This window comes from Lynx rufus, unplaced genomic scaffold (assembly GCF_022079265.1).
Source record: "Lynx rufus isolate CCGP_SWC_20201006 ecotype Redwood Valley unplaced genomic scaffold, mLynRuf1.p SCAF_30, whole genome shotgun sequence".
Lineage (NCBI taxonomy): Eukaryota > Metazoa > Chordata > Mammalia > Carnivora > Felidae > Lynx > Lynx rufus.
Window position 1 is genome coordinate 4,402,497 of NW_025814846.1, and position 27,657 is coordinate 4,430,153.

Consider the following 27,657-nt stretch of genomic DNA (forward strand, 5'->3'; position numbering starts at 1 on the left):
CAAAATTTAGCATCTTTTCTTAATAAACCCCTTGAGAAAGTCGGGATAGAAGGAACATACTTAAACATCCTCAAAGCCATTTATGAAAAGCCGATAGCTAATATCCTCAATGGGGAAAAACTGAGAGCTCTCTCCCTGAGATCAGGAACACGACAGCCATGTCCACTCTCACCGCTGTTGTTTAAGATAGTGTTGGAATTTCTAGCTTCAGCAATCAGACAACACAAGGGAATCAGAGGCATCAAAATTGGCAAATATTGATGTCAAACTTTCACTTTTTTCAGATGACATATTATACATGGAAAACCCTATAGACTCCACCAAAGGTCTGCTAGAACTGATACATGAATTCAGAAAAGTCACAGAATACAAAGTTAATCTACAAAAAAACAGTTGCATTCTTATACACTAATAATAAAGCAACAGAAAGAAACTGATCCCATGCATAATTGCACCAAGAATCATACAATACCTAGGAATAAACCTAACCAAAGATGTTAAAAGTCTATATGCTGAAAACTATAGAAAGCTGATGAAGGAAATTGAAGACCATATAAAGAAATGGAAAAACATCCCGTGCTCATAGATTGGAAGAATAAATATTGTTAAAATGTCAATACTACCCAAAGAAATCTACACATTCAATGCAATCCCAATCAAAATTGCACCAGCATACTTCTAAAAGCTAGAACAAGCAATCGTAAAATTTGTATGGAACCACAAAAGACCCTGAATAGTCAAAGTAATTTTGAAGAAGAAGACCAAAGTCGGAGGCATCACAATCCCAGCCTTTAGCCTCTACTACAAAGCTGTAATCATCAAGACAACATGGTATTGGCACAAAAACAGACATATAGACCAGTGGAATAGAATAGAGACTCCAGAATTGGACCCACCAAAGTATGGCCAACTAATCTTTGGCAAAGCAGGAAAGAATATCTTATGGAAAAGAGACAGTCTCTTTAATAAATGGTGCTGGGAGAACTGGACAGCAATATGCAGAAGAATGAAAGTAGACCAGTTTCTTACACCACTCACAAAAATAAACCCAAAATGGATAAAGGACCTGAATGTGAGACAGGAACCTATCAAAACCCTAGAGGAGAAAGCAGGGAAAAACCTCTCTGGCCTCAGCCGCAGCAATTTCTTACTTGACACATCTCCAAAGACAAGGGAATTAAAAGCAAAAATGAACTATTGGGACATCATGAAGATAAAAAGCTTCTGCACTGCAAAGGAAACAATCAACAAAACTAAAAGGCAACCTACGGAATGGGAAACCATATTTGCAAATGACATATCAGACAAAGGGCTAGTATCCAAATCTATAAAGAACTCACTAAACTCCACTCCGGAAAAGCAAATAATCCAGTGAATAAATCGGCAGAAGACGTGAATAGACACTTCTCTAAAGAAGACATCCAGATGGCCAACAGGCATATGAGAAGATGCTCAACGTCACTCCTCATCAAGGAAATACAAATCAAAACCACACTCAGATACCACCTCACACCAAAGTGGCTCAAATGAACAAATCAGGAAACTATAGATGCTGGAGAGGATGTGGAGAAATGGGAACCCTCTTCCACTCTTGGTGGGAATGCAAACTGGTGTAGCCATGGTGAAAAACAGTGTGGAGGTTCCTCAAAAAATTTTAAAAAAATGTACCCTATGACTCATCAATAGCACTGCTAGGAATTTATCCTAGGGATAGAGGAGTGCTGATACATAGGGGCACTTGTACCCCAATGTTTATAGCAGAACTTTCAACAATAGCCAAACTATGGAAACAGCCTAAATGTCCATCAACGGATGAATGGATACAGAAATTGTGGTTTATATATACAATGGAATACTACTTGGCAATGAGAACGAATGAAATATGGCCTTTTGTAGCAATGTGGATGGAACTGGAGAGTGTGATGCTAAGTGAAATAAGTCATACAGAGAAAGACAGATACCATATGTTTTCACTCTTATGTGGATCCTGAGAAACTTAACAGAAGACCATGGGGGAGAGGAAGGAAAAAAAAGTTAGAGAGGGAGGGAGCCAAACCATAAGTGACTCTTACACACTGAGAATAAACTGAGGGTTGATGGGGTGTGGGAGGGAAGGGAAAGTGGGTGATGGGCATTGAGGAGGGTACCTGTTGGGTGGAATGAGCCCTGGCGTTGTATGGAAACCAATTTGACAATAATTTTCATATTAAAAAATAATAATAAAAGGCAGTAAGGAGAGGTCTAGGCCTGTAGACTTATATCACAGACACATTGATCTATAAAAGAGTCCAAGTCCACATTGTACAGGTACTGAAGTGATCTTGTCAAGGTCACACAGCAAGGTAGTTTTAGTACTAAGACTGGAATCTAGATCTAATGACTCCATTTTATTACTCTTCCATCTCTGCCTCCTCAGTTTGACATTGTAGTTTTACTGTGGCAAATTAGAGATAAGAGAGAACGTTGGAATTTTTCACTCAAGAAATCCCTTTGCTGTGACTTCAAAGTTTTATTTGTAATGAATCATCAAGAAAGAGACTAAGAATGCAAGGCTAATGATGTTTCCTTTCTAAGGCCTTGGGGTGATGTCCATTTGGATGTGGCTGTTAGTTGGAAAGGAATGGGATTCATATTTTAGTGGGCATTATCTGGTTCTCTCATCAAGAAAAGCGATAGCTCTAAAATGGACACAGTTTTGGGTAGAAGTGTTTTTTGGCACAGACTGCAACATACACTTCTTTTCCAACACCACCTCTACTATACAGTAGAAATGGTATGGCATTGTCAACTCTGGTAATCTTTGATCTACAATAACCAAGTAGCACAATGTGACCTATTGATTCCTAACTCTGACTACACATAGCATCACTTGAGGAGCTTTTTAAAACACCCATACCTGGGACTCCTGTGTGGCTCAGTTGGTTAAGCGACCAACTCTAGATTTTGGCTCAGGTCATGATCTTGCAGTCGTGAGATTGGGCTTGCATCAGGCTCTGAGCTGAAAATGGAACCTGCTTAAGGCTCTCATCCTTTCTCTCCCTCTCTCTCTCTCTCTCCCTCCTTCCCTCCCCCTCTGTCCCTCTACCCTGCTCATTTTTTCTCTCAAAAAAAATAAAGCAAAATTAAAATAAAAAAAATACCTATACCCTAGTCCTACCCCAATCAATTAAACCAGAAGCTTGGGGGATGGACCCCAGGTACTGTATGATTTTAATGTTCCCAGTGTGTAGCCAGGGTTGAAAACCACTGGTACTGGTACTACATTGACTTAAGAAATCACATGTACCTGATTCTATTGCCAATTACCCATGAAGTAATGTCTCATCTGTGTGTCTCTGTTTTCTCAACTGTAGAATAGGGATAATACTTTCTACCTTGGAAGGTTATGACCAGTGTTAAATGAGAATGTATGCATAAAGTACTAAGTACAGGATCTCAATATCTAGAATGGAGAAGGTGTTCAATAAATGATGGCTAAATTTTTAACAGTTATTACCATTACTTTATTTTTGCCATTTATAATTTTATATGCCTTAAATTACAAACAGCAGACACTAAGAAGAACAGTGGGTACAGCAAAAAGAGATGGGAATTTCAATTCTCACTCTATTACTTACCTAACTATGTGACTTGGGGTGAATTAGTTCACTTTTCTGAACCTCAGTTTTATTCTCTATGAAATGGAGAAGATAAGACCCATAACATCTTCCCTCCCAAGCTTATTGTGAACATCAAATAATTATCTGGAAGAATGCTTTGAATGCTATAAACTGTGTTAGAAAAATCAATTATTATAATTTTGGTCATTTTTTTAGCTGAAATTCTCTGTGCCCAGCTTGCTGTTAAGGGGAATGGCATGTTCAGAAATGTAAGATGTAGTCTATATGGGGAGACAGAATTTGTATGTGTATACACAAATAATTCCTCCATTAGAACACCAATCACACTGTATTGTCATTAGCTCTTTTCATCCATGTCTCCCTCACCAGAATGGCTACCTGGGTAAATTTAAAAAGAACCACAAGGCAATATATAAGCACTTAATGAGTGTTTACATGAATGTAAATCTGCTATGCCACCTGAAGTGTTCAGAGGGATGAGATTTGAACTGAGTTTTAAGGGATGGTTACAATACAGATAAGACATGAGAACTGGGGCATGTATCAGGTAGGAAGCAAAACAGAGTCTAACATTAACTTATCCATACTATATGCTAGGCATTCTAAACAGACTATCTAGTTTAGTCCTTACAATCATCTGCTGAGGAGAGGTTATTGGACTCACTTCCCAGGTGAAGACATTGATGGTCAAAGGGGTGAAATAACTCTCCAGAGTCCCATAGCTTGGAAGTAGCAGAACAAGGTCTCAAAATCAGGCTTACCCAACTCCAGATTTTTGTACTTTCCACTATACCATACTGTCTCACACAGAAATAAGACTCAAGGGCTTGATTTGATAGGGCAGTGAGTAGTCCAGTTTGACTAGAGTAGAGCTTGAAGATAAGGTCCAGAGTTGCTGCCTGGGTTCATAATTTGGGACTAGCTCATAGAGGGCCTTGAATTTATATTAAGGAATTTGAACTTTGTCCTGTGAATTTTATAGCCATGTAAAAGAACTATAAGAAGAAAAAACTGTTAAAATACTTAAGGTAAAATATATAACAGTATTAAAAATTATAACAGTAAATAATAAAGTAATAATTAAAGTAATAGATTAAGTTAATAATTTTTTATATTTGCCTTAATTTTTTTAATTGATTAATTTATTGTTGAATTTATATCCAAGTTAGTTAGCATATAGTGCAACGATGATTTCAGGAGTAGATTTCTTAATGCTTCTTACCCATTTAGCCCATCACCCTTCCCACAATCCTTCTGGCAACCCTCTGTTTGTTCTCCATATTTAAGAGTCTTTTATGTTTTGTCCCCCTCCCTATTTTCATATTATTTTTGCTTCCCATCCCTTATATTCATCTGTTTTGTATCTTAAATTCCTCATATGAGTGAAGTCATATTTTGTCTTTCTCTGACTAATTTCGCTTAGCATAATACCCTCTAGTTCCATCCACATAGTTGCAAATGGCAAGATTTCATTCTTTTTGATTGCTGAGTAATATGCCATTATATATATATATATATATATATACACATACACACACATATACATAGACATATGTATATGTATACATATACATATGTATACATATACATATACATATACATATACATATACATATGTGTATATATAATGGCATATTACAAGAAGATGTGATATATATATACATATATATATATACACATATATATACATACATATATATTCTTTATCCAGTCATCCATCAATAGACACTTGAGCTCTTTCCATACTTTGGCTATTGTCGATAGCACTGCTCTAAACATTGGGGTACATGTGCCCCTTTGAAACAGCGCACCTGTATCACTTGGATAAATACCTAGTACTGAAATTGCTGGGTCATAGGGTAGTTCAATTTTTAATTTTTTGAGGAACCTCCATACTGGTTTCCAGAGTAGCTGCACCAGTTTGAATTCCCACCAGCAGTGCAAAAGAGATCCTCTTTCTCTGCATCCATCACCAACATCAACATTGTTGCCTGAGTTGTTAATGTTAGCCATTCTGACACGTGTGAGGTGGTATCTCATTGTGGTTTTGATTTGTATTTCCCTGATGTTGAGTGACGTTGAGCATTTTTTCATGTCTGTCAGCCATCTGGATGTCTTTGGAGAAGTGTCTATTCATGTCTTTTGCCCATTTCTTCACTGGATTATTTGTTTTTTTGGGTGTTGAGTTTGATGAGTTCTTTATAGATTTTGGATACTAACCCTTTATCTGATGTGTCATGTGCAAATATCTTCTCCCATTCCATCAGTTGCCTTTTAGGTTTGCTGATTGCTTACTTCCCTGTGCAGAAGTTTTTTTATTTTAATGGGGTCCCAATAGTTCATTTTTGCTTTTGTTTTCCTTGCCTCTGGAGATGTGCTGAGTAAGAATTTGCTGCAGCCAAGGTGAAAGTTTTTGCCTGCTTTCTCCTGGAGGATTTTGATGGCTTCCTTTCTTACATTTAGGTCTTTCATGCATTTTGAGTTATTTTTGTGTATGGTGTAAGAAAGCAGTCCAGGTTCATTTTTCTGCATGTCGCTGTCCAGTTTTCCCAGCAGCATTTGCTGAAGAGACTGTCTTTATTCCATTGGATAGTCTTTCCTGCTTTGTTGAAGATTAGTTGGCCATACATTTGTGGGTCCATTTCTGGGTTCTATATCCTGTTCCATTGATCTATATGTCTGTTTTTGTTCCAGTACCATACTATCTTGATGATTACAGCTTTGTAATACATCTTGAAGTCTGGGATTGTGATGCCTCCAGCTTTGGTTTCCTTTTTCAAGATTCCTTTGAACATTTGGGGTCTTTTCTGGTTCCATACAACTTTTAGGATTGTTTGTTCTAGCTCTGTGAAGAATTCTGTGGTTATTTTGATAGGGATTGCATTGAATACGTAGATTGCTTTGGGTAGTATTGACATTTTAAAAATATTTGTTATTCCTATCCAGGAGCATGGAACACTTTTTTAAAATTTTTTTTGTGTCTTCTTCAATTTCCTTCATCAGCTTTCTATAGTTTTCAGCATACAGATCTTTTACATCTTTGGTTAGGTTTATTCGTAGGTATTTTATGGGTTTTGGTGCAATTGTAAATGGGATTGATTCCTTGAGTTCTCTGTTACTTCATTATTGGTGTTTAGAAATGCAACCGATTTCTGTGCATTGATTTTGTATCCTGTGACTTTGCTGAGTTCATGAATCAGTTCTAGCAGTTTTTTGGTGAATTCTTTCCGGTTTTCCGTATACTGTATCATGTTTGTTTTGAAGAGTGAAAGTTTGACTTCCTCCTGGCTGACTTGGATATTTTTATTCAGTTCTTTTGCCTGCTTTCTGAGGCTAAGACTTCCAATACTATGTTGAATAACAGTGGGGAGAGTGGACATCCCTCTTGTGTTCCTGACCTTAGGGGAAAGCTCTCAGTTTTTCCCCATTGAGGGCGATATTAGCGGTGGGTCTTTCATATATGGCTTTTATGACTTGAGGTATCATCCTTCTATCCCTACTTTCTTGAAGGTTTTTATCAAGAAAGAATGCTATATTTTATCAAATGCTTTTTCTGCATCTATTGAGAGGATGCAGTTCTTGTTCTTGATCTTGTTCTTGATCTTGTTCTTGATCTTGTTCTAGTTCTTCTCCTTTCTTTTATTGATGTGATGTATCTATAACATTGCCTGTTTTGTGGATATTGAACCAGCCCTGCATCCCAGACATAAATCCCACTTGGTCGTGGTGAATAATTTTTTTTTATTGTATTGTGGGATACGATTGGCTACTATCTTGTTGAGGATTTTTGCATCCATGTTTATCAGGGAAGTTGGTCTATAGTTCTTTTTAGTGGGGTCTTTGTCTGGCTTGGGAATCAAGGTAATGCTGGCTTCATAGAATGAGTTTGGAAGTTTTCCTTCCATTTCTATTTTTGGAAGAGCTTCAAAAGGATAGGTGTTAACTCTTCTTTAAATGTTTGGTAGAATTCTCCTGGAAAGCCATCTGGCCCTGGACTCTTGTTTTTTGGGAGATTTTTGATTACTAATTCGATTTCTTTCCTGGTTATGGGTCTGTTCAAATTTTATATTTCTTCCCTGTTTCATTTTGGTAGTTTATATGTTTCTAGGAATTTGTCCATTTCTTCCAGATTGCCCATTTTATTAGCCTATAATTGCTCATAATATTCTTCTATTATTGCTTATATTTCTGCTGTATTGGTTGTGATCTCTCCTCTTTCATTCTTGATTTTATTTATTTGGGTCCTTTTTCTTTTTGATCAAACTGGCTAGTGGTTTATCAATTTTGCTAATTCTTTCAAAGAGCCAGCTTCTGGTTTTATTCATCTGTTCTACTGGTTTCGATAGCATTAATTACTGCTCTAATCTTTATTATTATCTTGTCTTCTGCTGATTTTGGTTTTATTTGCTGTTCTTTTAACAGCTCTTTAAGGTGTGTAAGGTTAGGTTGTGTATCTGAGACATTTCTCCTTCTTTAGGAAGGCCTGGAGTGCTATGTACTTGGTCTATGCTGGAGAATGTTTCATGTGCACTGGAGAAGATTGTGTATTCTGCTGCTTTAGGATGATATATATATATATATATATATATATATATATATATATATATTGCAGTGTTTCATTCAAAGCCAGTGTTTCCTTGTTGATTTTCTGTTTAGATGATCTGTCCTTTGCTGCAAGTGAGGTGTTGAAGTCCCCTACTATTATGGTATTTTATCAATGAGTTTCTTTATGTTTGTGATTAATTGACTTATATATTTGGGCTCTGTCACGTTTAGAGCATAAATGTTTACAATTGTTACATCTTCTTGGTGGATAGACCCCTTAATTTTGATATAATGTCCTTCTTTATCCCTTGTTAGAGTCATTATTTTCAAATCTAGATAATATGATATAATTATGGCTACTCCAGCTTTATTTTGGGGACCATTAGCATGGTAGATGGTTCTCCATCCCCTTACTTTCAATCTGAATGTGTCTTTATGTGTAAAGTGGGTCTCTTATAAACAGCATATAGATGGATCTTGTTTTCTTATTCATTCTGTTACTCTATGTCTTTTGATTGGAACGTTTAGTCCATTGATGATTACAGTGAGTACTGAAAGATAGATTAGAGTGAGTACTGAAAGATATGAATTTACTGCCATTATGTCGTCTGTAGAGTTGGAGTTTCTGATGGTGTTCTATGTTCCCTTCTAGTCTTTATTGCTTTTGGTCTTTTGGGGTTGTTTTTTGTCTTTTCTCCCATTCATAGAGTACCCCTTAAAATTTCTTGCAGGGTTGGTTTGGTGGTCATAAACTCCTTTAATTTTTGTTTGTCTGGGAGCTTTTTATTTTTCTTTCTATTCTGAATGACAGCCTTTCTGGATAAAGAATTCTTGGCTGCATATTTTTCCAATTCAGCACATTGAATATATGCTGCCACGGTAGAGAAGTAATTAATAAAGTAAAAAATAAAGGGGCGCCTGGGTAGCCCAGTCTGTTGAGCATCCAACTTCAGCTCAGGTCATGATCTCATGGTTTGTGAGTTCAAGCCCCATGTCAGGCTCTGTGCTGAGAGCTCAGATCCTGGAGCCTGCTTCAGATTCTGTGTCCCCTCCTCTCTCTGTCCCTCCCATGCTCATGCTCTGTCTCTCTCTGTCTCTCAATAATAAATAAACATTAAGAAAAAAATTTTTAAGTAAAAAAAACAACTAAAAATTAAACAAAACAATACAAAAAATCAAATAAATGAGGCTGGATTCTGGGTGTGTTTTGGTCTGGTTGTTGAAAAAATTGATAGATTAGAGAAAAAAGGAAAAGATAAAAAAAGAGTGGAGAAAGGGAAATGTTTGAAAGTTTGGAAAAATGAATGCAATAAATAGAATAAAATGAAATGATGGGAGTAAAATAGAACATAAAAATTTCAAAAAAGTAAAAAAAAATAGAAAAAATTTAAAGAAAAATTTTTAGTAAAAATGGAAAGTAAAAATAAATTTTTTCTTTCTGTATTCAAGAATAAAAAAGAAAAAAGAAAAAGAAAAGAAAATCGAATAGATGTCCCAGCAAACAGAAACAAATATGATTTAATTACATCCGGTTTCCCCTAGAAGTCAAAGTGTGAAGCACTTTATAGTCCATAAACTAAGCAGGCGAAGACATTTGTGGTGTTTCTCAAGATAGTGGTGGACCAGTTGGGTGGGGTTTAGTGTAACAGCTCTGTTCTCCACTAGGTGGTGCTGCTTAGCTTAATGTGGTGGATTGTTGTGGCATGTGTAGGCGTGGTCACCCAGCTACCCAGCCTCTAGTATCGGAACTCTGTGCTCTCCCCACCCGGCAATCAAGCAGCTCTATTTTGTCTCCAGCTTCCGTCCACTCCTCACTTCTACACTGTCCATGACCAAACTGTCAGGCTACCAGGCTGCACCTCCCTCCTGAGTTTTATTTCAGATGGGGCTGTGTTTCTCAACCCCTCACTTCTGAGGGACTGCAGCTTTGACCCTTTATGACTCTCTGGGAGAGGGTCTCACTAAGCAGTGGCCGTGTCCCGGCCTGCCCTCAGGAATATTCACAAGACTGTGCCACTGCCTATGACCAGAGACTACAGCCAGGTGCCAGCCTTCCCCAGAAAAAGTACTTGTAATCATGTACCAGCAGTATTTTAGGGATTATGGCAAATCACAACACACATCTGGTGCCAGGCTTCACCCTTAACCTCCTCTCTAACACCAATCAATGTGGCCATTCTCTGGGTCTTCTGGGACCTTTGACAGTGGGGAGGCCACACTGCCTCTACTAAATGTCCTCCCAACAGGGGAACATCCTCTCTGCGTGTGGCCTGAGGACCCTTTAGACCTTGCTCTCTGCTTCCAGGGATTTGCCCTTCCCACCAGAGCACCTCCAGGTATTGAGCTGCAGAGTTTCAGACTCTGTGCTCCCCCTGGTTATGGAATCTTAATAGAATTTAAACCCTCTCCTTTCTCCTTTCTCCCTTTTTTGCTCAGCCCCTGAAGCTGTTTTGACTCTTACTTTTCTCTGAAGCTGCTTTTGGGAGGGGGGAGTGCTTTTCTAATATTCTCCCCCTGTCTCCATCCTCTCTGCACAAGCAAAAACAGCTCCCTGACCTCTGAGACTTCTCTCTCCCCCAGTTCACCTCTCTGCACCACATACCTGCTGAATTCTGTGGTTCAGGTTTGCAGATTTTTGTGTTAATCCTAAAATCAGTTTTCTAGGTATACAAGGTGGTTTAGCATTGATCTAGCTGCATTTCAGGGATGAGAGACTAAAAAAAAAAAAAGCTTCCATGCTGTTCTGCCATCTTGTCCCCTCCTCTACCTTAATGTTTTATAGAAGAAAACTTGAAAGTATCAAGATGTCCTTTTAAAAAATTAATATATATCAAGGTCTACTGACACAATTTTTATTACTCTTTTTTTAGCTTTTATTTAGCTTCCATTTATATAACATACAGTGTAATATTAGTTTCAAGTGTACAACTTAGTGATTCAACACTTATATATGATGCCCTGTGCTCACCAAAACAAGTACACTCCTTAATCTTCATCACCCATTTCACCCATCCCCCTACCTACCTCACATCCAGTAAAACCTCAAATTTGTTCTCAGGGTTAAGAGTCTGTATCTTTGTGTACCTCTCAATTTTCTTGCCATGATCACTTGTTTTGTTTCTTAAATTCCATGTATGAGTGATATCGTATGGTATTTGTCTTTCTCTGACAGACTTATTTCACTTGGCAAAATAATCTGTAGCTCCATCCACATCATTGCAAATGGCAAGATTTCATTCTTTTTTATGACTAAGTAATATTTCATTATATATATATATATAAAACCTCTTTTTTTCCCAAATTTTTCTTTAAATTCCAATTAGTTAACATACAGTATGATATTAGTTTCAGGTGTACAATTTAGTGATTCAAAACTTAGATATGACACCCTGTGCTCATCATAACATATGCACTCATTAATCTCCATCACCTATCAAACACATTGCCACTCAATAACCGTCAGTTTGTTCTGTATAAATTAAGAGTCTGTTTCTTGCTTTTCCTCTCCTCCCCCCCCACCATGTTCATTTGTTTTGTTTCTTAAATTCCATATATGTGTGAAATAATATGGTTTTTGTCTCTGATTTATTTTACTTATCATAATACTCTCTACCTCCATCCACATGATTGCAAATTACAAGATTTCATTCTTTCTTATTGATGAGTATTATGCCATTGTAATATATATATCCATTCCACATCTTCTTTATCCATTCATCAGGGTATGGACATTTGGGCTCTTTCCATAATTTGGCCATTTTCTTATGCTGCTATAAATATCAGGGTGAATGTATCCTTTCAAATTAGCATTTTTGTATAATTTGGGTAAATAAGTAAGGGTGCAATTGCTACATAATCAGGTAGTTCTATTTATATATTTTTTAATTTAGTTTTAATTTTTTAATGTTTATTTATTTTTGAGACAGAGAGAGACAGAGCATGAATGGGGGAGGGTCAGAGAGAGAGGGAGACACAGAATCTAAAGCAGGCTCCAGGCTCTGAGCTGCCAGCACAGAGCCTGATGCGGGGCTCGAACTCAGAGACCATGAGATCATGACCTGAGCCAAAGTTGGAAGCTCAACCGACTGAGCCACCCAGGCTCAGCCCCTATTTATGAATTTTTAGGGAACCTCCATACTGTTCTCCAACATGGCTGCACCAGTTCTCATTTCCACCACAGGGCAAAAGTGTTCCCCTTTCCACATCCTCACCAACATATGTTGTTTCACGTGTCATTAATTTTAGCCATTCTCACAGGTGTAAGGTGGTATCTCATCATGGTTTTGATTAGTCTTTCCATGATGATATGTGATATTGAACATCTTTTCATGCATATGTTGACCATATGGATGTCTTCTTTAGAAAAAAAAAGTGTATTCATGTTTCTGTCCATTTATAACTGGATTCTTTGGTTTTTGGAGTGTTGAGGTTTATAAGTTCTTTATATATTTTGGATACTAACCTTTAATGAGATACATCATTTGCAAATATCTACTCCCATTCTTTAGATTGCCTTTTAGTTTTGATTGATTCTTTTGCTGTGCGGAAGCTTTTTATTTTGATCAAATCCCAATATATCATTTTTGCTTTTGTCTCCCTTGCCTCAGGAGACATATCTAGTAAGAAGTTGCTGTGGATGATGTCATAGGGGTCACTGCCTGTGTTCTTCTCTAGGATTTTAATGGTTTCCTGTCTCACATTTAGGTCTTTCATCCATTTTGAATTTATTTTTGTGTATGGTGTAATAAAGAGGACCAATTTCACTCTTTTGCATTTTGCTGTTCACTTTTCCCATTATCATTAAGAGACTGTCTTTTTTCCATTGGATATTATCTCCTGCTGTATCAAAGTTTAATCTACCATATACTTGTGAGTTGATTTCTGGGTTTTCTATTCTGTTCTGTTGATCTATATGTCTATTTTTGTGCCAGTACCATAATGTCTTCATAACTACAGCTTTGTAATATGACTTGAAGTCTGGAATTGTCATGCCTCCAGTCTGCTTTTGTTTTTCAAGGTTTGCTTAGCTATTTGGGGTCTTTTGTGGTTCCATACAAATTTTAGGATTGTTTATTCTAGCTCTGTGAAAAATGCTGGTGGTATTTTGATAGGGATTGCATTAAATGTCTAGATTGCTTTGGGAAAAATAGACATTTTAACAATATTTGTTCTTCCAATCCATGAACATGGAATATTTTTTCATTTCTTTATGTCATCTTCAATTTCTTTCATAAGTGTTTTATAGTTTTTGGATTACAGATATTTTACCTCTTTGGTTAGGTTTGTTCCTAGGTATCTTATGGTTTTGCAATTACAATTTGGATTATTCTTTTAATTTCTCTTTTCAGCTGTTTCATTATTGGTGTATAGAAATGTAACAGATTTCTGTCATTGAATTTGTATCCTGCATCTTTCCTGAATTTGTGTATAACATCTTGCAATATTTTGGTGGAATCTTTCAAGTTTTCTATATAGAGTATCATGTTATCTGCAAATAATGAACATTTTACTTTTTTTATTGTCAATTTGGATGCTTTTGATTTCTTTTTATTGTCTGATTGCTGTGGCTAGGACTTGCCATACTGTGTTAAATAACAATGGTGAGATGGGCATCCCTGTCTTCTTCCTGACCTTAGAGGGAAAGCTCTCAGTTCTTCCCCATTGAGGATGATATTAGCTTTAGGTTTTTCATATGTGGCCTTTATTATGTTGAAGTATGATTCCTCTAACCCTACTTTGTTACAGGTAACTATCATGAATGTATGTTGTACTTGGTCAAATGCATTTTCTCCACCAATGAAAGGATCATATGATTCTTATACTATCTTTTATTAATATGGTATATCACATAGATTGATTGGCAAATATCGAAACACCCTTGAAACCCAGAAATAAATCCCATTTGATTATAGTGAATGTACTGTTTGATTCAGTTTGCTAGTATTTTATTGAGACTTTCTGCCTACATGTTCATCAGGGATATTGGCCTATACTCTTTTTTGGTGCAGTCTTTATCTGGTTTTGGTATCAGGGTGATGCTAGCCTCATACAATGAATTTGGAAGTTTACCTTCCTTTTCTATTTTTTGGAATAGTTTGAGAAGAATGAGTATTAACTTCTCATTAAATATTTGGTAGAATTTACCTGTGAAGCCATCTGGCTCTGGGCTTTTGTTTTTTGGGAGATTTTTTGATTACTGATTCAGTTTCTTTGCTGGTTTATCACTCTATTCAAGTTTTCTGTTTTCTTCCTGTTTCAGTTTTCATAGTTTATGTTTCTAGGAATTCATCCATTTTTCTAGGTTGTCCAATTTGTTGACATATATTTTTTTCATGATATTCCAATTGTATTTCTGTGGTGTTGGTTGTTGTTTTTCCTCTCCAATTTGTGACTTTATTTATTTGGGTTCTTTCTTTTTTGGTAAGTCTGGCTCTAGGTTTTTCATTTTATTATATTTTTTTAAAGAACCAGTTCCTGCTTTCATTGATCTGTTCTACTAGGTTTCTTTGATTCTATATCATTTATTTCTGCTTTAGCCTTTATTATTTACTCCCTTCTGTTTGCTACAGGTTTTGTTTCTTGTTCTTTTTCTAATTCCTTTAGGTGTAAAGTTAAGCTGTTTATTTGAGATTTTTCTTGCCTCTTGAAGTGGACCTGTAGTGCTATCTCTTTCCTTCTTAGGACTGCTTTTGCTGCATCAGAAAGGTTTTGGGCCATTGTGTTTTTATTTTCATTTGTTTCCATGTATTTTTTATATCTTCTTTGATTTCCTGGTTGATCCATTCATTGTTTAGTTTAACACTCATGTATATGCTGAAGTTTAAACAGCATGCTGTTTAACACTCATGTATATGTGGTCTTTCCAATATTTTTCTTATAGTTGACTTAAAGTTTCCTAGCGTTGTGTTCAGAAAATATGCATATGATCTCAATCTTTTGGTACTTGGTGAGGCCTGAACTATGACCTGCAGAATGTCCCATGTGCACTTCCAAAGAATGTGCATTCTGCTGTTTTAGAATGGAATGTTTTGAATATATCTGTTAAATCCATCTGATCCAGGGTGTCATTCAAAGCCATTATTTCCTTGTTGATTATCAGCTCAGATGATGTGTCCATTGATGTAAGTATGGGTGTTAAAATCCTCTACTATTATTGTAGTAGTATCAACGAGTTCCTTTTTTGTTGTTGTTTTATATATCTGACTGTTCCATGTTGGGAGCATAAATATTTACAATCGTTAGATCTTCTTGTTGGATTATCCCCTTTATTATAATATAGTGCCTTTCTTCAGTCTTTGGTTTAACATCTACTTTGTCCGACATAAGTATTGCTACTCCAGCTTTCTTTTAACATCCATTTGCATGATAAAATTTTCTCCATCCCCTCACTTTCAATCTTAGGTGTCTTTTGGTCTAAAATGAGGCTCTTGTAGGGAACATTTACATGGGTCTTGGGTTTTTTTAAATTCATTCTGACACTCTCTGTTTTTTTCTTGGCATGTTTGGTCCATTTACATTCAGAGTAATTATTGATAGATATGTATTTAGTGTGATTTCATTATTTGTTTTATTGTTGTTTCTGGAGATACTCTCTGTCCCTTTCTTGTCTTTGTCACTTTGGGTCTTTACTTTCCACCTAAAGAGTCCTCTTTAATACTTGCAATGCTGATTTAGTGGTCACAAACTCCTTTAGTTTTTGTTTGTCTGGGGAACTATTTAATTCTCCTTCAATTGTGTGTGATAGCCTTGCTGGATAGAGTATTCATGGCTACATGTTGTTCCCATTCAGCATTTTGAATGAATCATGTCACTCCCTTCCGGCTTGCCAAGTTTCTGTTAGAAATCTTTACCTAGTCTTATGGGTCTTCCCTTGAAAGTTAGGAACTTCTTTTCTCTTGATGCTTTTAAGATTTTTTTAATTACTTTATTTTTCAAATTTAATTATAATATATCTTGGTGTTGTCCAGCTTTTGTTGATTTTGATAAGACATCTCTGTGCCTCCTGGATCTGGATTTCTGTTTTGTTTCCTAGATTAGGGGAGTTTTAAGCTATGATTTCCTCAAATACATTTTCTGCCCGCTTCTCTCTCTTCTTCTTCTGTGACGCTTATAATGTAAATGTTATTACATTTGATGGAGTCACTGAGTTCTTTAATCTATTCTTGTGTTCCATAAGTCTTCTTTCTCTCTTTTGCTCAGCTTCATTATCTTCCATTATTTTATTCTTTATATTACTTATTCTTTACTCTAATTCTTCCAGCTTGTGTTTATAGCACAAGCATGTTTCCAATGTCAGTGTTGCATTTTTCGTTTCTGACTGATTATTTTTTAACTCTTTTATCTCTGTGGTAAGGTTCTCCCTGAAGTCTCCTATTCTTTCCTCCAGCTCAGCAAGTATCCTTATGATTGTTGCTTTAAATTTTCCATCAGGCATGTTACTTATATCTGTTTCACTTGGATCTGTGGCTTTGACCTTATCTTGTTGTTTCATTTGGGATAAATCCCTCCATCTTCACAGTTTTTTATAAGTCCCTGTCTTCTTTGCTGTGTTAGACAATCCAGTCATGTTTTCTGTTCCTGAGAGTAATGGCTTTGGGAAGAAGAGGTCATATACTATCCATGGCCTGAAGCATCAGGGAATGACTCTGGTATATGCTGAATGTTTTCTGTTGTGTTTAAGTGCTCCATCATTCAGGCCAGTCCTCTGCAGACATTCTCCTTGCCTACATTAGTCAGTGTTTGGTCCCTGATCTTAATGTAGTGAGGTTTAACTAGGTGTGCTCTGGTCTCTTTGTGAAATGAGACATGATGCTACTTTCAATAGAAATGAAGCCCTGCAGAATGCTCTGGCCAGGAGATGCAATGTGGACAGGGGTTTCTGCTGGTCCTCTAGGGAAGGGGCCCACTATGCTGTCAGTGATACAAGCTAGACCTAGAAGGGCAGTACCTCCAGAGCACAGGGACCTGGTGTAAGCAGGCTAGGAAGCTAGTGTTGGTGCTATGGTGCTTATTGCAGGTGGTTCTGTGTTTATGTTGAGGAGTGTGAGTAGGGAGAAATGGCACCAGCTATCTCCCTTGTCCATGGAGAGGTACCTCCATGCATAATGTCTGTGAGGGAAGCACTCTGAGAAGATCAAATAATCTTCCCCTATATGTCCCAGGTGCTTTTCAGATAGCTGTTTCCACACTATCAGACTCTGGGGTGTATACTGCCTTCTTTCCAGGAGCAGCACAGTGCTTTCTGGGCTATATCCCAGCCAAGCTTGCTGACTTTTATAACTCCAGGCTTTAGGAATATGGTGTGGGCAGGGGTCTGCACTGGTCTTCTTGGTGAAGGGCCTACCAAGCTGGAATTGAGGCAAGTTTGATTGAGAAGGTCAGTTGCTCCAGAGCACAAGAGTGTGGGACCTGGTTTAAGCAAGTTAGGCAGCCAGTGTAGGGCCAAGGTGCCCTCTGTAGTTGGCCCTGTGTTTGTACTGAGTGGCAGATGAGGGAAATGTTGATAGCCAGCTCCTCTGTCCTCAGAGAGGCATCTTCCTGAACTCTGACTCTCATGGAGGTACTCCAGGAATAGGGAGTAATCTCCCCCTGTGTGCCCCAAGCATTCTTCAGATCACTTTTCCCATGCCATCTGCCCCTTGGTTGTTTGCCTGCCATCTCTCCAGAATTAGAGCAGTACACTCAGGTCTGTATCATAGCCAAGCACACCAACATTTAACCCTCCCCCCCCCCAGTTGCAAGAACTCATGAAAATCAGCTCCTCTAATTTTCCCAGTCAATGGCTTTGGGGAAATGTTCTCCTTGTGCATTCCCCTGTGCTCTCCTCTCTCTCTCTTGCCTTTCTTCATGACCATGCCCCTTCCCCTCTGCAGCACCTGCCATCTATTTTTTTCTCACAAACCATGTCTCTGCACCTCTACCTTCCTCAATGTGGCTTCTTCTCTGCCTTTAGTTGTGGAGTTTGCTCTGTCAGTCTTCAGGTTGATTTCTGGGGTATTTAGAATGATTTGATAGTTATCTAGCTGTGTTTGAGGGATGAGATGAGCCTAGAGTCCTCCTATTCTAATGCCATCTTAGCTCCTCCATGATAACACCCTTAGTTGCACATGTGTCTATTTCCCTATAATGTTCTGCAGGCCATAAATACTTTTAGCGTTTTTTTTTCCACTTAATATTTTAATTTTAATTTTTAAAATTATTTTTTAAAGTTTATTTATTTTTGGTAGAGAGAGAGATAGGGAAGGAAAAACAGAGAGAGAAGGAGAAAGAGAATCCCAAACAGGTTCTGCACTGTCAACTCAGAGCCTGACGTGGGTCTCTAACTCACAAACCATGAGATCATGATCTGAGCTGAAATCAAGAGTCAGATGCTTAACCAACTGAGCCACCCAGGTGCCCCATTACTTAATATTATTTTAAATGCATGTATATTTTTTAACCTGCCCCAAATCTTTGTCAGTTCATGTGTAATATTTACTGGTTAAGTGCTTATAAAAATTGGTTTGCTTATTCTTTGTGCTGGGTCCGAGTATTTGCTATTAAGAAGCATGTTTTTGTTCTGATTGTTTTTTCCTATTTTGGGGAGGGGTTAATTCCCTTGGGCTTATTCCCCAACGTGGATCAATTGGATCAATAAGTATAAACTATGCCTTATGTATGATTTTGCATCCACATTTTCCAGAATTCTTTATGGCTATATAGACAGAATTAGCCTGGTGTACAGTGCTACCAGTAATGTGTAAGTGCATCCATGTCATAAACTCCTGCCAGAACCATTTCATAAATAATTATGTATATTTATTTTGTACTGACTGACCTGGAAACCAGAGACATAGAGGCAGGGAGGCAAGTTGGAATACTGCTACCATAGTCAAGGTCTAAGTAAAAAAGACCTGAGTTTTGGTAATTACAAAACTAACAGATTCAAATTCATTATAAAACATTGACTAAGTGCCTATTATGTGCCAGGCCTGTACTAAATATATTAGTGCTTATTTTTTTTTAAGTTTATTTACTTTGAGACAGAAAGAGAGAGGAGCAATAACACATGCATATGAGTGGGGGACAGGCAGAGAGAGAATCCCAAGCAGGCTCCGCACTGTCAGTGCATAGCTGAACTGTGAGGTCATAACCTGAGCCGAAATCGAGAGTCAGATGCTTAACTGACTGAGCCACCCGGCACCCTAGTACCTAATTAATTTTTTTTTATCTCTGTAAGTTAAAGTATTATTGGTCTTCATTATATAGATGAGGAAACTAAGAATTATCAAATTGATGTAACATACCCTAGGTCACACAAATAGAAGTTCTAGAGCTGGGTTCCAAACATAGACTTTCTGAAGGATTAAGCTGCTGGAAGAATGAAAAGCAAAACAAAAAAAAAAAAAACAAACGAACAAACAAACAAAACAAAACCAAAATCAACCAACCAAAAAAAAAAAAGATAGAAAGAAAGGAAAACAAATGCATAGTTGTTAGTGACCAAAAGTAAGTGGGGGCCAAGGGAGGTAGCCAAGATAACTCCAAGATTGGGTGCCTGTTCATGAATAGTGTTCCAATTGGCTAACCACTCAAGTTCTTGGTGGTGTTCTCTTTCAGGAGACTCTGACAGTTTCAGCAAAGTGCGGCCTCTAGGAGAAAAGCCAACCATTGTCCGTCCTCCGGTGAGGCCTCCAGATCCTCCGTGCCGGGCAGCTACTCCCCAAAAGCCAGAACCAAAGCCAGATATTGTGGTTAGCAATGCAGGGGGAATCTCATCGTCTGTGTAAGTAGTGTTGTTCCTCATCCTTGACCTAAAGGTCATGTTAGGCCATCAGGAGTTCTTTCAGGATCACCATTATGATTATGAAGAGTATACAGTCTAAAACCCCAGGGCTTAGTTCACTTAATAGTCTAGGGAAATGTCACAGACAAGTCCTGTTTGGCGTGTTGCACTCATCACTCCAGGCTGACAGATTTCACTAAAACTGCCCTGATCTCTGTAGGGTGATAAGATTACCTTCTGTTTTCATGTTCCCTTTGGAAATTTTTTGTATTTTCTTGTTATTGCTACTGGTTTTTAAAGTAATTTAATGAACAGATTTATTTATTGTACTTGTGCCTTTAGGCTTTTTTTTATATCAAGGTTATGATTTTTAAAAATCTTCCAAAATGGGGGCGCCTGGGTGGCTCAGTTGGCTGGGCGTCCGACTTCGGCTCAGGTCGTGATCTCGCAGTTTGTGAGTTCAAGCCCCATGTCAGGCTCTGTGCTGACAGCTCAGAGCCTGGAGCCTGCTTCGAATTCTGTGTCTTCCTCTCTCTATGCCCCTCCCCTGCTCATGCTCTGTCTCTCTCTATCTCAAAAATAAATAAAACATTTTTAAAAATCTTCCAAAATGTCTCAGATTCTCCAGAGAACCTCTTGCAAAGTAGGAACTGAGCTGATTTCTAGCAGTTTTTCCTGAGGTGGGACTGGAATCCAAGGAACCAGGCATAGAGTGGCTAAGGTAGGAGCATAGCAGCTCTCACAGATCAGCCTTTCATGGCCACAGTTAGCCTGACTGGTCTCTCTTCAGCCAGTGCTTGGGATCCCTCTCATATACTGCCTCCTGTATTCCTTTTTCTCATGTCTCTTGTTTTCCATAATTGTAAAATGGGGGAAATATGAAAAAGAAAGACTCTACCATGTTAATTAAGTAGCTAAGTGTATTTACAAAAATGACAAAAATTTATACTTTGAAACCAAAGACTTGTTTCACTTATTTCTCACAAGAATAGCCTGAACCAACAACATACTCAGACCATTCTGAACCAAGGGAAAGCAAAGGGCATTAGGCATAGCCTTGCAGTAGCTTACGGTCTCTGAGTCATTTCACATTCTGATGCTTGGGTTTCTTCTCAGACCCAGGTCCTTTGCAAGCTAAGGCAGACCCTTCATTTGGTGCCCATCTGGTTTATAGTTTTTGTGTTGCTCATTGTCTATTGGTTCTCATATGTATTCCAGAGAAACTCATGGGACTTGATTGGCTTCTGTTTGCAGGGTGGCTTCCAGGACCAGGTTCTTTGAAACAGCTTCCCGAAAAACAGGAAGGTAAGCCATATAAGTGACAGAAGAAGAACCAAGTTACTTTTTATTTAGTGGATCATGAGCATTTCATTTCCTCTCTTACATTCTGTTTTTCTGTTTCTCTGTAGCTGTCTCTGTCTCTGTGTCCCTTTCTCTCTCCTAGTTCTCTCTGTCTCCTCATCTCTCACCCTGTATATTTGTCTTTGTCTATATACATGTGTGTTTCTCTTTGTTACTCTATTTGTCTCTCTCACACTTTCTTTCTCTCTGTTTTTGTCATTCTCAGTCTCTTTCTCTCTTTGTGTTTTTCTACTTATATCTCTGTTTCTGTCTTTGTCTCTCTGTCTCCTATCTGTATATTTCACTCTTTTTCTGTCTTTCTTCATGTCTCTCTTTCTTTGCCTATCTCCGTATCTGTTGTGCCATTGAGTCTCTGGCACTGTTTTCCATTTCTTCTTCCTCCTCCTCCTCCTCCTCCACCTCCTCCCCTTCTTTTCTTCTCTTTTCTTTTCTCTCTCTCTCTCTCAGACGCAGATATACAAACAGTACTCACATACTAAGTAACACTACAAAAAATATTACACTCAACGTAAGTCTTTTTTTTGTTAGTTTACTTACTTAGACTCTATTATATTCTAAAAGAGCAGCTGATAGGAATACACATAATGTAACACTCTAACATAAGCAGCCTTAGAATAAGCAAACATTAGGTGGTATGATATAAATCACCTGGAAAAAATTGAGGGAACAAAAAACAAATAGATTTGCCTTTGACTCCAGACCCACTGAAACAGAATCTCCAGGAGTAAGACCTGAGTATATTTCTTTTTTCTCTTCTCTTCTCTTATCTTTCCTCTTTCTTCTCTTTTCTTCCTTTCCTTTCCTTTCCTTTTACTTCCTTTCTTTCCTCTTTCTTTCTTTCTTTCTTTCTTTCTTTCTTTTCCTTCCTTCCTTCCTTCCTTCCTTCCTTCCTTCCTTCCAGTTTGTTTTTAAAACTTCTAAGATATTGATACAGATTGTCCAGAGTCTGGCATCTGAGACCCTTTAGGCTATAACATCTAGAGAAGTGGCTGCATAGCCTTTAGGGACTCTTTTGTGAGCTTGCTCCATGTTGCTTATCAGAGAGTTTGAAATTGTGCTTCCTGATGGGTTATAAGAGTATAGCTTTTCTAGGTGGTCAGTTAAAAGAAAAATGTGCCTTTACCAACAATGGAACTGGGGTATGCTTAACACTATCTAGTCAACGGTGTGAGACCTAACTCACCAGGACATGACCCTGCACAGCAAGTCACCCTCGTTCTGCTTGGCAGTCAGCCATTAGACCAAGCCAAATTCTCCTTTGACAATAATTTACCATTTATTCTACCATAACAGATAAAAATGATGTTACAGTCCCAGATTTCTCTTCCAATACAATAAAATTTTTACCTAGGATGTTTTTAAAACAGGCTTAGTCAAATGTCCCTCTTGAAAAAAAAATAAGAGAGAGAGAGAGAGAGACAGAGACAGAGGGACTCTTAATATAGCACCTGCCTATGAGCAGGATCACATCCTATTTCCTTGGTGATTCTTCCTCCCTCCCTAGAATAAGCCATATGAGAAATAACTACCAAGGAAATGTAATGAAGTAAACTAGAATTAACAGAATGAAATGGGTACATCTAAAGGAAAGCTTTTTTTACAGGGTACTTGTATGATTCAGTGGGTTAGGCATCCAACTTTGGCTCAGGTTGAGCATCCAACTTTGGCTCAGGTCATTATCTCAAGGTTCTTGGGTTCAAGTGCCACGTTGGGCTCTGTGCTGACAGCTCAGAGCCTGGAGTCTGCTTTGGATTCTGTATCTCCCTCTCTCTCTGCCCCTTTTCTACTCACACTCTGCCTCTCTCACTCTCAAAAATAACATTAAAACATTTTTTTAAAGGAAAACTTTTTTAGAGGAAGTGATATCTAAGTTAGAGCTTAAAAGATGAGTAGAAATACACCAAAACATATAAAGAATTCATTGGTAGCCTTGGACAGGGAACCGAGACAATGAGAGAGAATTTGTAAGAGGCATGAACAAAGTCCAGTAGAATCTTGAAGGCAGGCCAGCTTCTAAAAGGAAATTATAGCCAAACTGATGTTGAGAGTATGGAAACATTGTCTGAGCTACTGTCACTACTGGCTGAGCTATGTCAGCTATGTCAGCTACTGCTCAGGGAATTCCTGGACCAACTTACAACATGAGAGGGCTGTAGCCAAACCAGGCATTTCAGGCTAGAGAACAACTCTACTTATCCTATGTTTAGGCTTCTGGAACCTAGATTTAATTCTGTACTTTACCTCCAGATACCATCTTGGCAGAGGTGTGGGCAACACCAAAATGGATACACCTATCCTCCAGTGTGTCATGAGCCATAGAGACATACTCTGTATCCACAGGTTCCTCCCATTTAGTATCCATGTAGAAAAAACAACACTTCTGTCTAGGCTCCCACCTTGTAACCCCCATTTGTATTAGTACATCTACATCAGTACCATCTATAGACATTGTTGAAAAGCTCTTCTCTCATCTCTGATGAAAATAATCATCTGTTTATCCTTTGTTTATCCTCCTTTTTGCTTCCCATTTGTACCCCTGACTGTAGCCTGACATTTGAATCACCTCACTTCCTCCTTCATCTCCTTTCCATAACCAATAAAAAAAATTAAATCTCAAATGACAGAGAGAAGTGGTTCATCAAGAAGAGAAGGGAGGGGAAGATAGTTCACCAAGGCAGACAGCTTATGCAAGACAAGTTCAGTAAGTCATTAGTGTTACACTTTGGCTACAATGTGGGGTGAGAAGAGGGAAACTTACTTGGAGGTGAGGCCAGAAAGATACTTTGGGGCCAGATTTTAAAGACCTTATATGACATACAAAGGGTTTTTGTCTTTATACTATACTCTATGATGAGTCATGGAACTTTTAAACATGACAATGCATAGTCTGAGATGACTGAATTGTAAAAAAATCATTCTAGTAGTACTAAGAAAGATAGATGGGAGAGTAAAGACTGGAGATAGAGAGACTAATTAGGAGGATAATCATCATGGCAACAGTTAATGAGGCCTTAACCTATGACATTGCCAATACAATGGAATAAAATGGACAGTTTTGAGATAGACACAATGAGACTTTGCTGATTTTTCAAACATGGAGCATTGGAGAACGATTAAAAGGGGGTAAAAGTCTATTCTAGAAAATTAAGTGTATGATAACAATAATGAGTCATGGAAGAACAACTTTTGTGGGAAAGTGTTGCTCCCCTCGATTTTGGACACAGTGATTTTAAGACCCTGTGGAATATCCAGAAAGAAATATCCAATGGGGGTTGAGAGGAAGATAGGAGCAGAGTAGGAGGACCTGCGGCTCACCCATCCCACAAACACAACTAGATAACTAAAAATCATCCTAAATGTCCCCAGAAATAGACAGGAAGACTGACAGAACAAACTCTACAAATAAAGGTAGAAAATAGTCCACACTGAAGAAGGTAGGAAGTGTGGAGAGGGCGTTTAGGGCAGAAATGGATCGCTGGTATGTGCAGGGGAGGGATCAGTGCTCACAGAGAAGGGCAAGAGATAGAGGATCACAGAAGAATGCACAAGGAGAACATTTCCCCAGGGTTGTTGGCTTGGAAAATGAAAATGGCTGAATTTTTTGAGTTCTTGCAACAAGTGGGGCTTAAAGCATGTAGTTTTAAGGGAGAGTGGACTTTGCTGTGATAGAGGCTGGGGGGCACTGCGCTGCTCCTGTAAAGAAGGCAGTATACACCCCCAAGTCTGATAGTGTGGAAACAGCTATCTGAAAAACACCTGGGACATATAGGGGAAGATTATTTGCTCCTCTCAGAGTGCTTCCCTCAGAGTCAGTGTGCATGGAGGCACCTCTCCAAGGACAAGGGAGATAGCTGGTGCCATTTCTCCCATTCACACCCCTCAGCATAAACACAGAGCCACCTGCAATAAGCACCATAGCACCAACACTAGCTTCCTAGCCTGCTTACACCAGGTCCCTCACCCCTGTGCTCTGGAGGTACTGCCCTTCTAGGTCAAGCTTGTATCAGGCACAGCATGGTGAGGCCCTTCCCTAGAAGACCACCAGAAACCCCTGTCCAGTTTGCATTTCCTGACCAGAGCATTCTGCAGGGCTTCATTTCTATTGGAAGTAGCATCATGTCTCATTTCACAAGCACACCAGAGCACACCTAGTTAAACCTCACCACATTAAGACCATGGACCAAACACTGTCCAATGTAGGCAAGGAAAATGTCTGCAGGGGACTGGCCTGAAGGATGGAGCACCTAAAACACAACAGAAAACATGCAGCACACACAAGAGACACTCTGTAAAGCTCCAGGCCATGGACAGCGTGGGGTGAAGGGAGGGGGGGTTCGTGTTCACTTCTGGAGCAAGAGCTCACTGCTTCTCTGGCTTTCAGTCATACTTTCCCTAGTAAAAAAAGACACCTGCAGATCTCAGGGAGGCAGGACTTGGTATAAGCAGCTCAAGCCTCTGCTGTGTGGGCTATGCCACTAGCTGATTCCCTCATTGCTCATATGATGGATGTAAAATGGTGTTAGCCCACTCTCTTTCCCAGCGAGGTGACTTTGCTTCCAGTTCTTTTCAGGAAGCCCTCACAGAAGAGTGAACAATCTCCCCTCTTGTGTCCCAGGCTTCCATCAGATCCCTACCTTCATCCTATTTACTGGTCTTCTGTCCACCCAGCAGTGCAGTGCTGCTGTGTTTTATCTCAGGTGCACAGCTGGGTTTCAAAACTGCAAATTTTAGGGACTTGGTGTGGCAGGGACCCACACTGATTCTCTAGGAGGGACTCACTGCTTTCTGCTGGTACCAGTTTCTCCCAGAAAAATAGTCACATGATCACACAGGGGCCTGGATTTTATGGTAAAATTCAACAAAAAGCCCTCATCCAGGTTAGCTGCCCTCAGCAGCCTTTATGTTAATGAATGGGACAGCTCAATGGTGCCCACTGGCTCTTTTGTCCCTTGAGAGGCAGTGCCACCTCTTCCAAATGCAGTCCAAGAAGAAGAACTTTCTCTCTCAGTTTAACCCAGGAGATCCTCAGAGAACACTGACTACTTTCTGGCTTTTGGCCTCCTTCTCCACAGGAGCAACACTATACCCACCAGGCTTGACCCTGGTGATGGTGCAGACTTCTAAAACTTCAGACTATCAGCTTGGCTGCTTGTAAAAACTGGCTATAATCAGCTCCTCTTGTATTCCCAAGTCACTGGTTTTGGGGAAGTGTTTTTCTTCTGCAACCCCCTTGCATACTGCTTTCATTTGTCCTCTCTCTCTCTTTCTCTTTGTCTATCTCTCCTCTCTCTCTCTGTGATCAGGGCTCCCTCCTCTCTGCAGCACCCACGATTCTTTTCTAGCCCCAAATCACATCTCCAAACCTCCTACCTTCCATAATATTGCCTCTTTTCTCCCTCTAGTTGTGTAGTTTGTTCTCTCAGTCCTCAGATGGATTTCCTGGGTGTTCAGAATGATTTGATAATTACCTATCTATGTTCAAGGGATGAGGCAAGCATAAGATCCTCATACTACTCTGCCATCTTAACTCCTCCTATTAATTAATAAAATTGGTAAGCCTCTAGCCAGGCTTACCAAAAAGAAAAGAGAAAAGACACAAACAAATAAAATCACAAATGATAGAGGAGAAATAACAACCAACACCACAGAAATACAAACACTTAGAATATTATGAGAAACTATATGCCAACAAATTGGACAAACTGGAAGAAATGGATAAATTCCTAGAAACATATAAACTACCAAAAATGAAACAGGAAGAAATAGAAAACTTGAACATACTGATAATCAGCAAAGACATTGAATCAGTAATCAAAAATCTCCCAGCAAACAAAAGTCCAGGGCCAGATGGCTTCATGGAGAAATTCTACCAAACATTAAAGAAAGAATTAATGCCTATTTTTCCACAAACTGTTCCAAAAAATAGAAAAAGAAGGAAAACCTAGGAAGTCATTCTATAGGGCCACAACATTACCTGAATACCAAAACCAGAATAAGACTCCACTAAAAGAGAAGTACAGGCCACTATCCTTGATGAAGATGGATGCAGAGATTCTCAATAAAATACTAGCAAACCAAATCTAACAGTACATTAAAAGAATCATTCACCACAATCAAGTAGGATTCATTCCTGGGCTTCAAAGGTAGTTCAATATTCACAATTCAATCAATACTGTATACCACATTATTAAAAGAAATAATAAGAACTATATGATTTTTTCAATAGATGCAAGGAAAGCATTTCACAATGTACAACATCATTCATTAAAAACCCTCAAGAAAAGTTGGGTTACAGGGAACATATCTCAACATAATAAAGGCCATACAAGAAACCCACAGCTAATATCATCCTCTATGCGGAAAAAC

The 27,657-nt window shown here is 38.6% G+C and overlaps 1 protein-coding gene across 1 annotated transcript in view; it reads left to right on the plus strand.

Moving 5' to 3' along the window:
* OPHN1 (oligophrenin 1) overlaps positions 1-27,657 on the plus strand; it is a 593,683-nt gene that overhangs the window by 552,595 nt on the left and 13,431 nt on the right. Inside the window, exons 22-23 of the mRNA XM_047092574.1 lie at positions 19,764-19,929; positions 21,184-21,234. Of these exons, the coding sequence (XP_046948530.1) occupies positions 19,764-19,929; positions 21,184-21,234 (217 nt within the window). The remainder of the gene's footprint in view (positions 1-19,763; positions 19,930-21,183; positions 21,235-27,657) is intronic.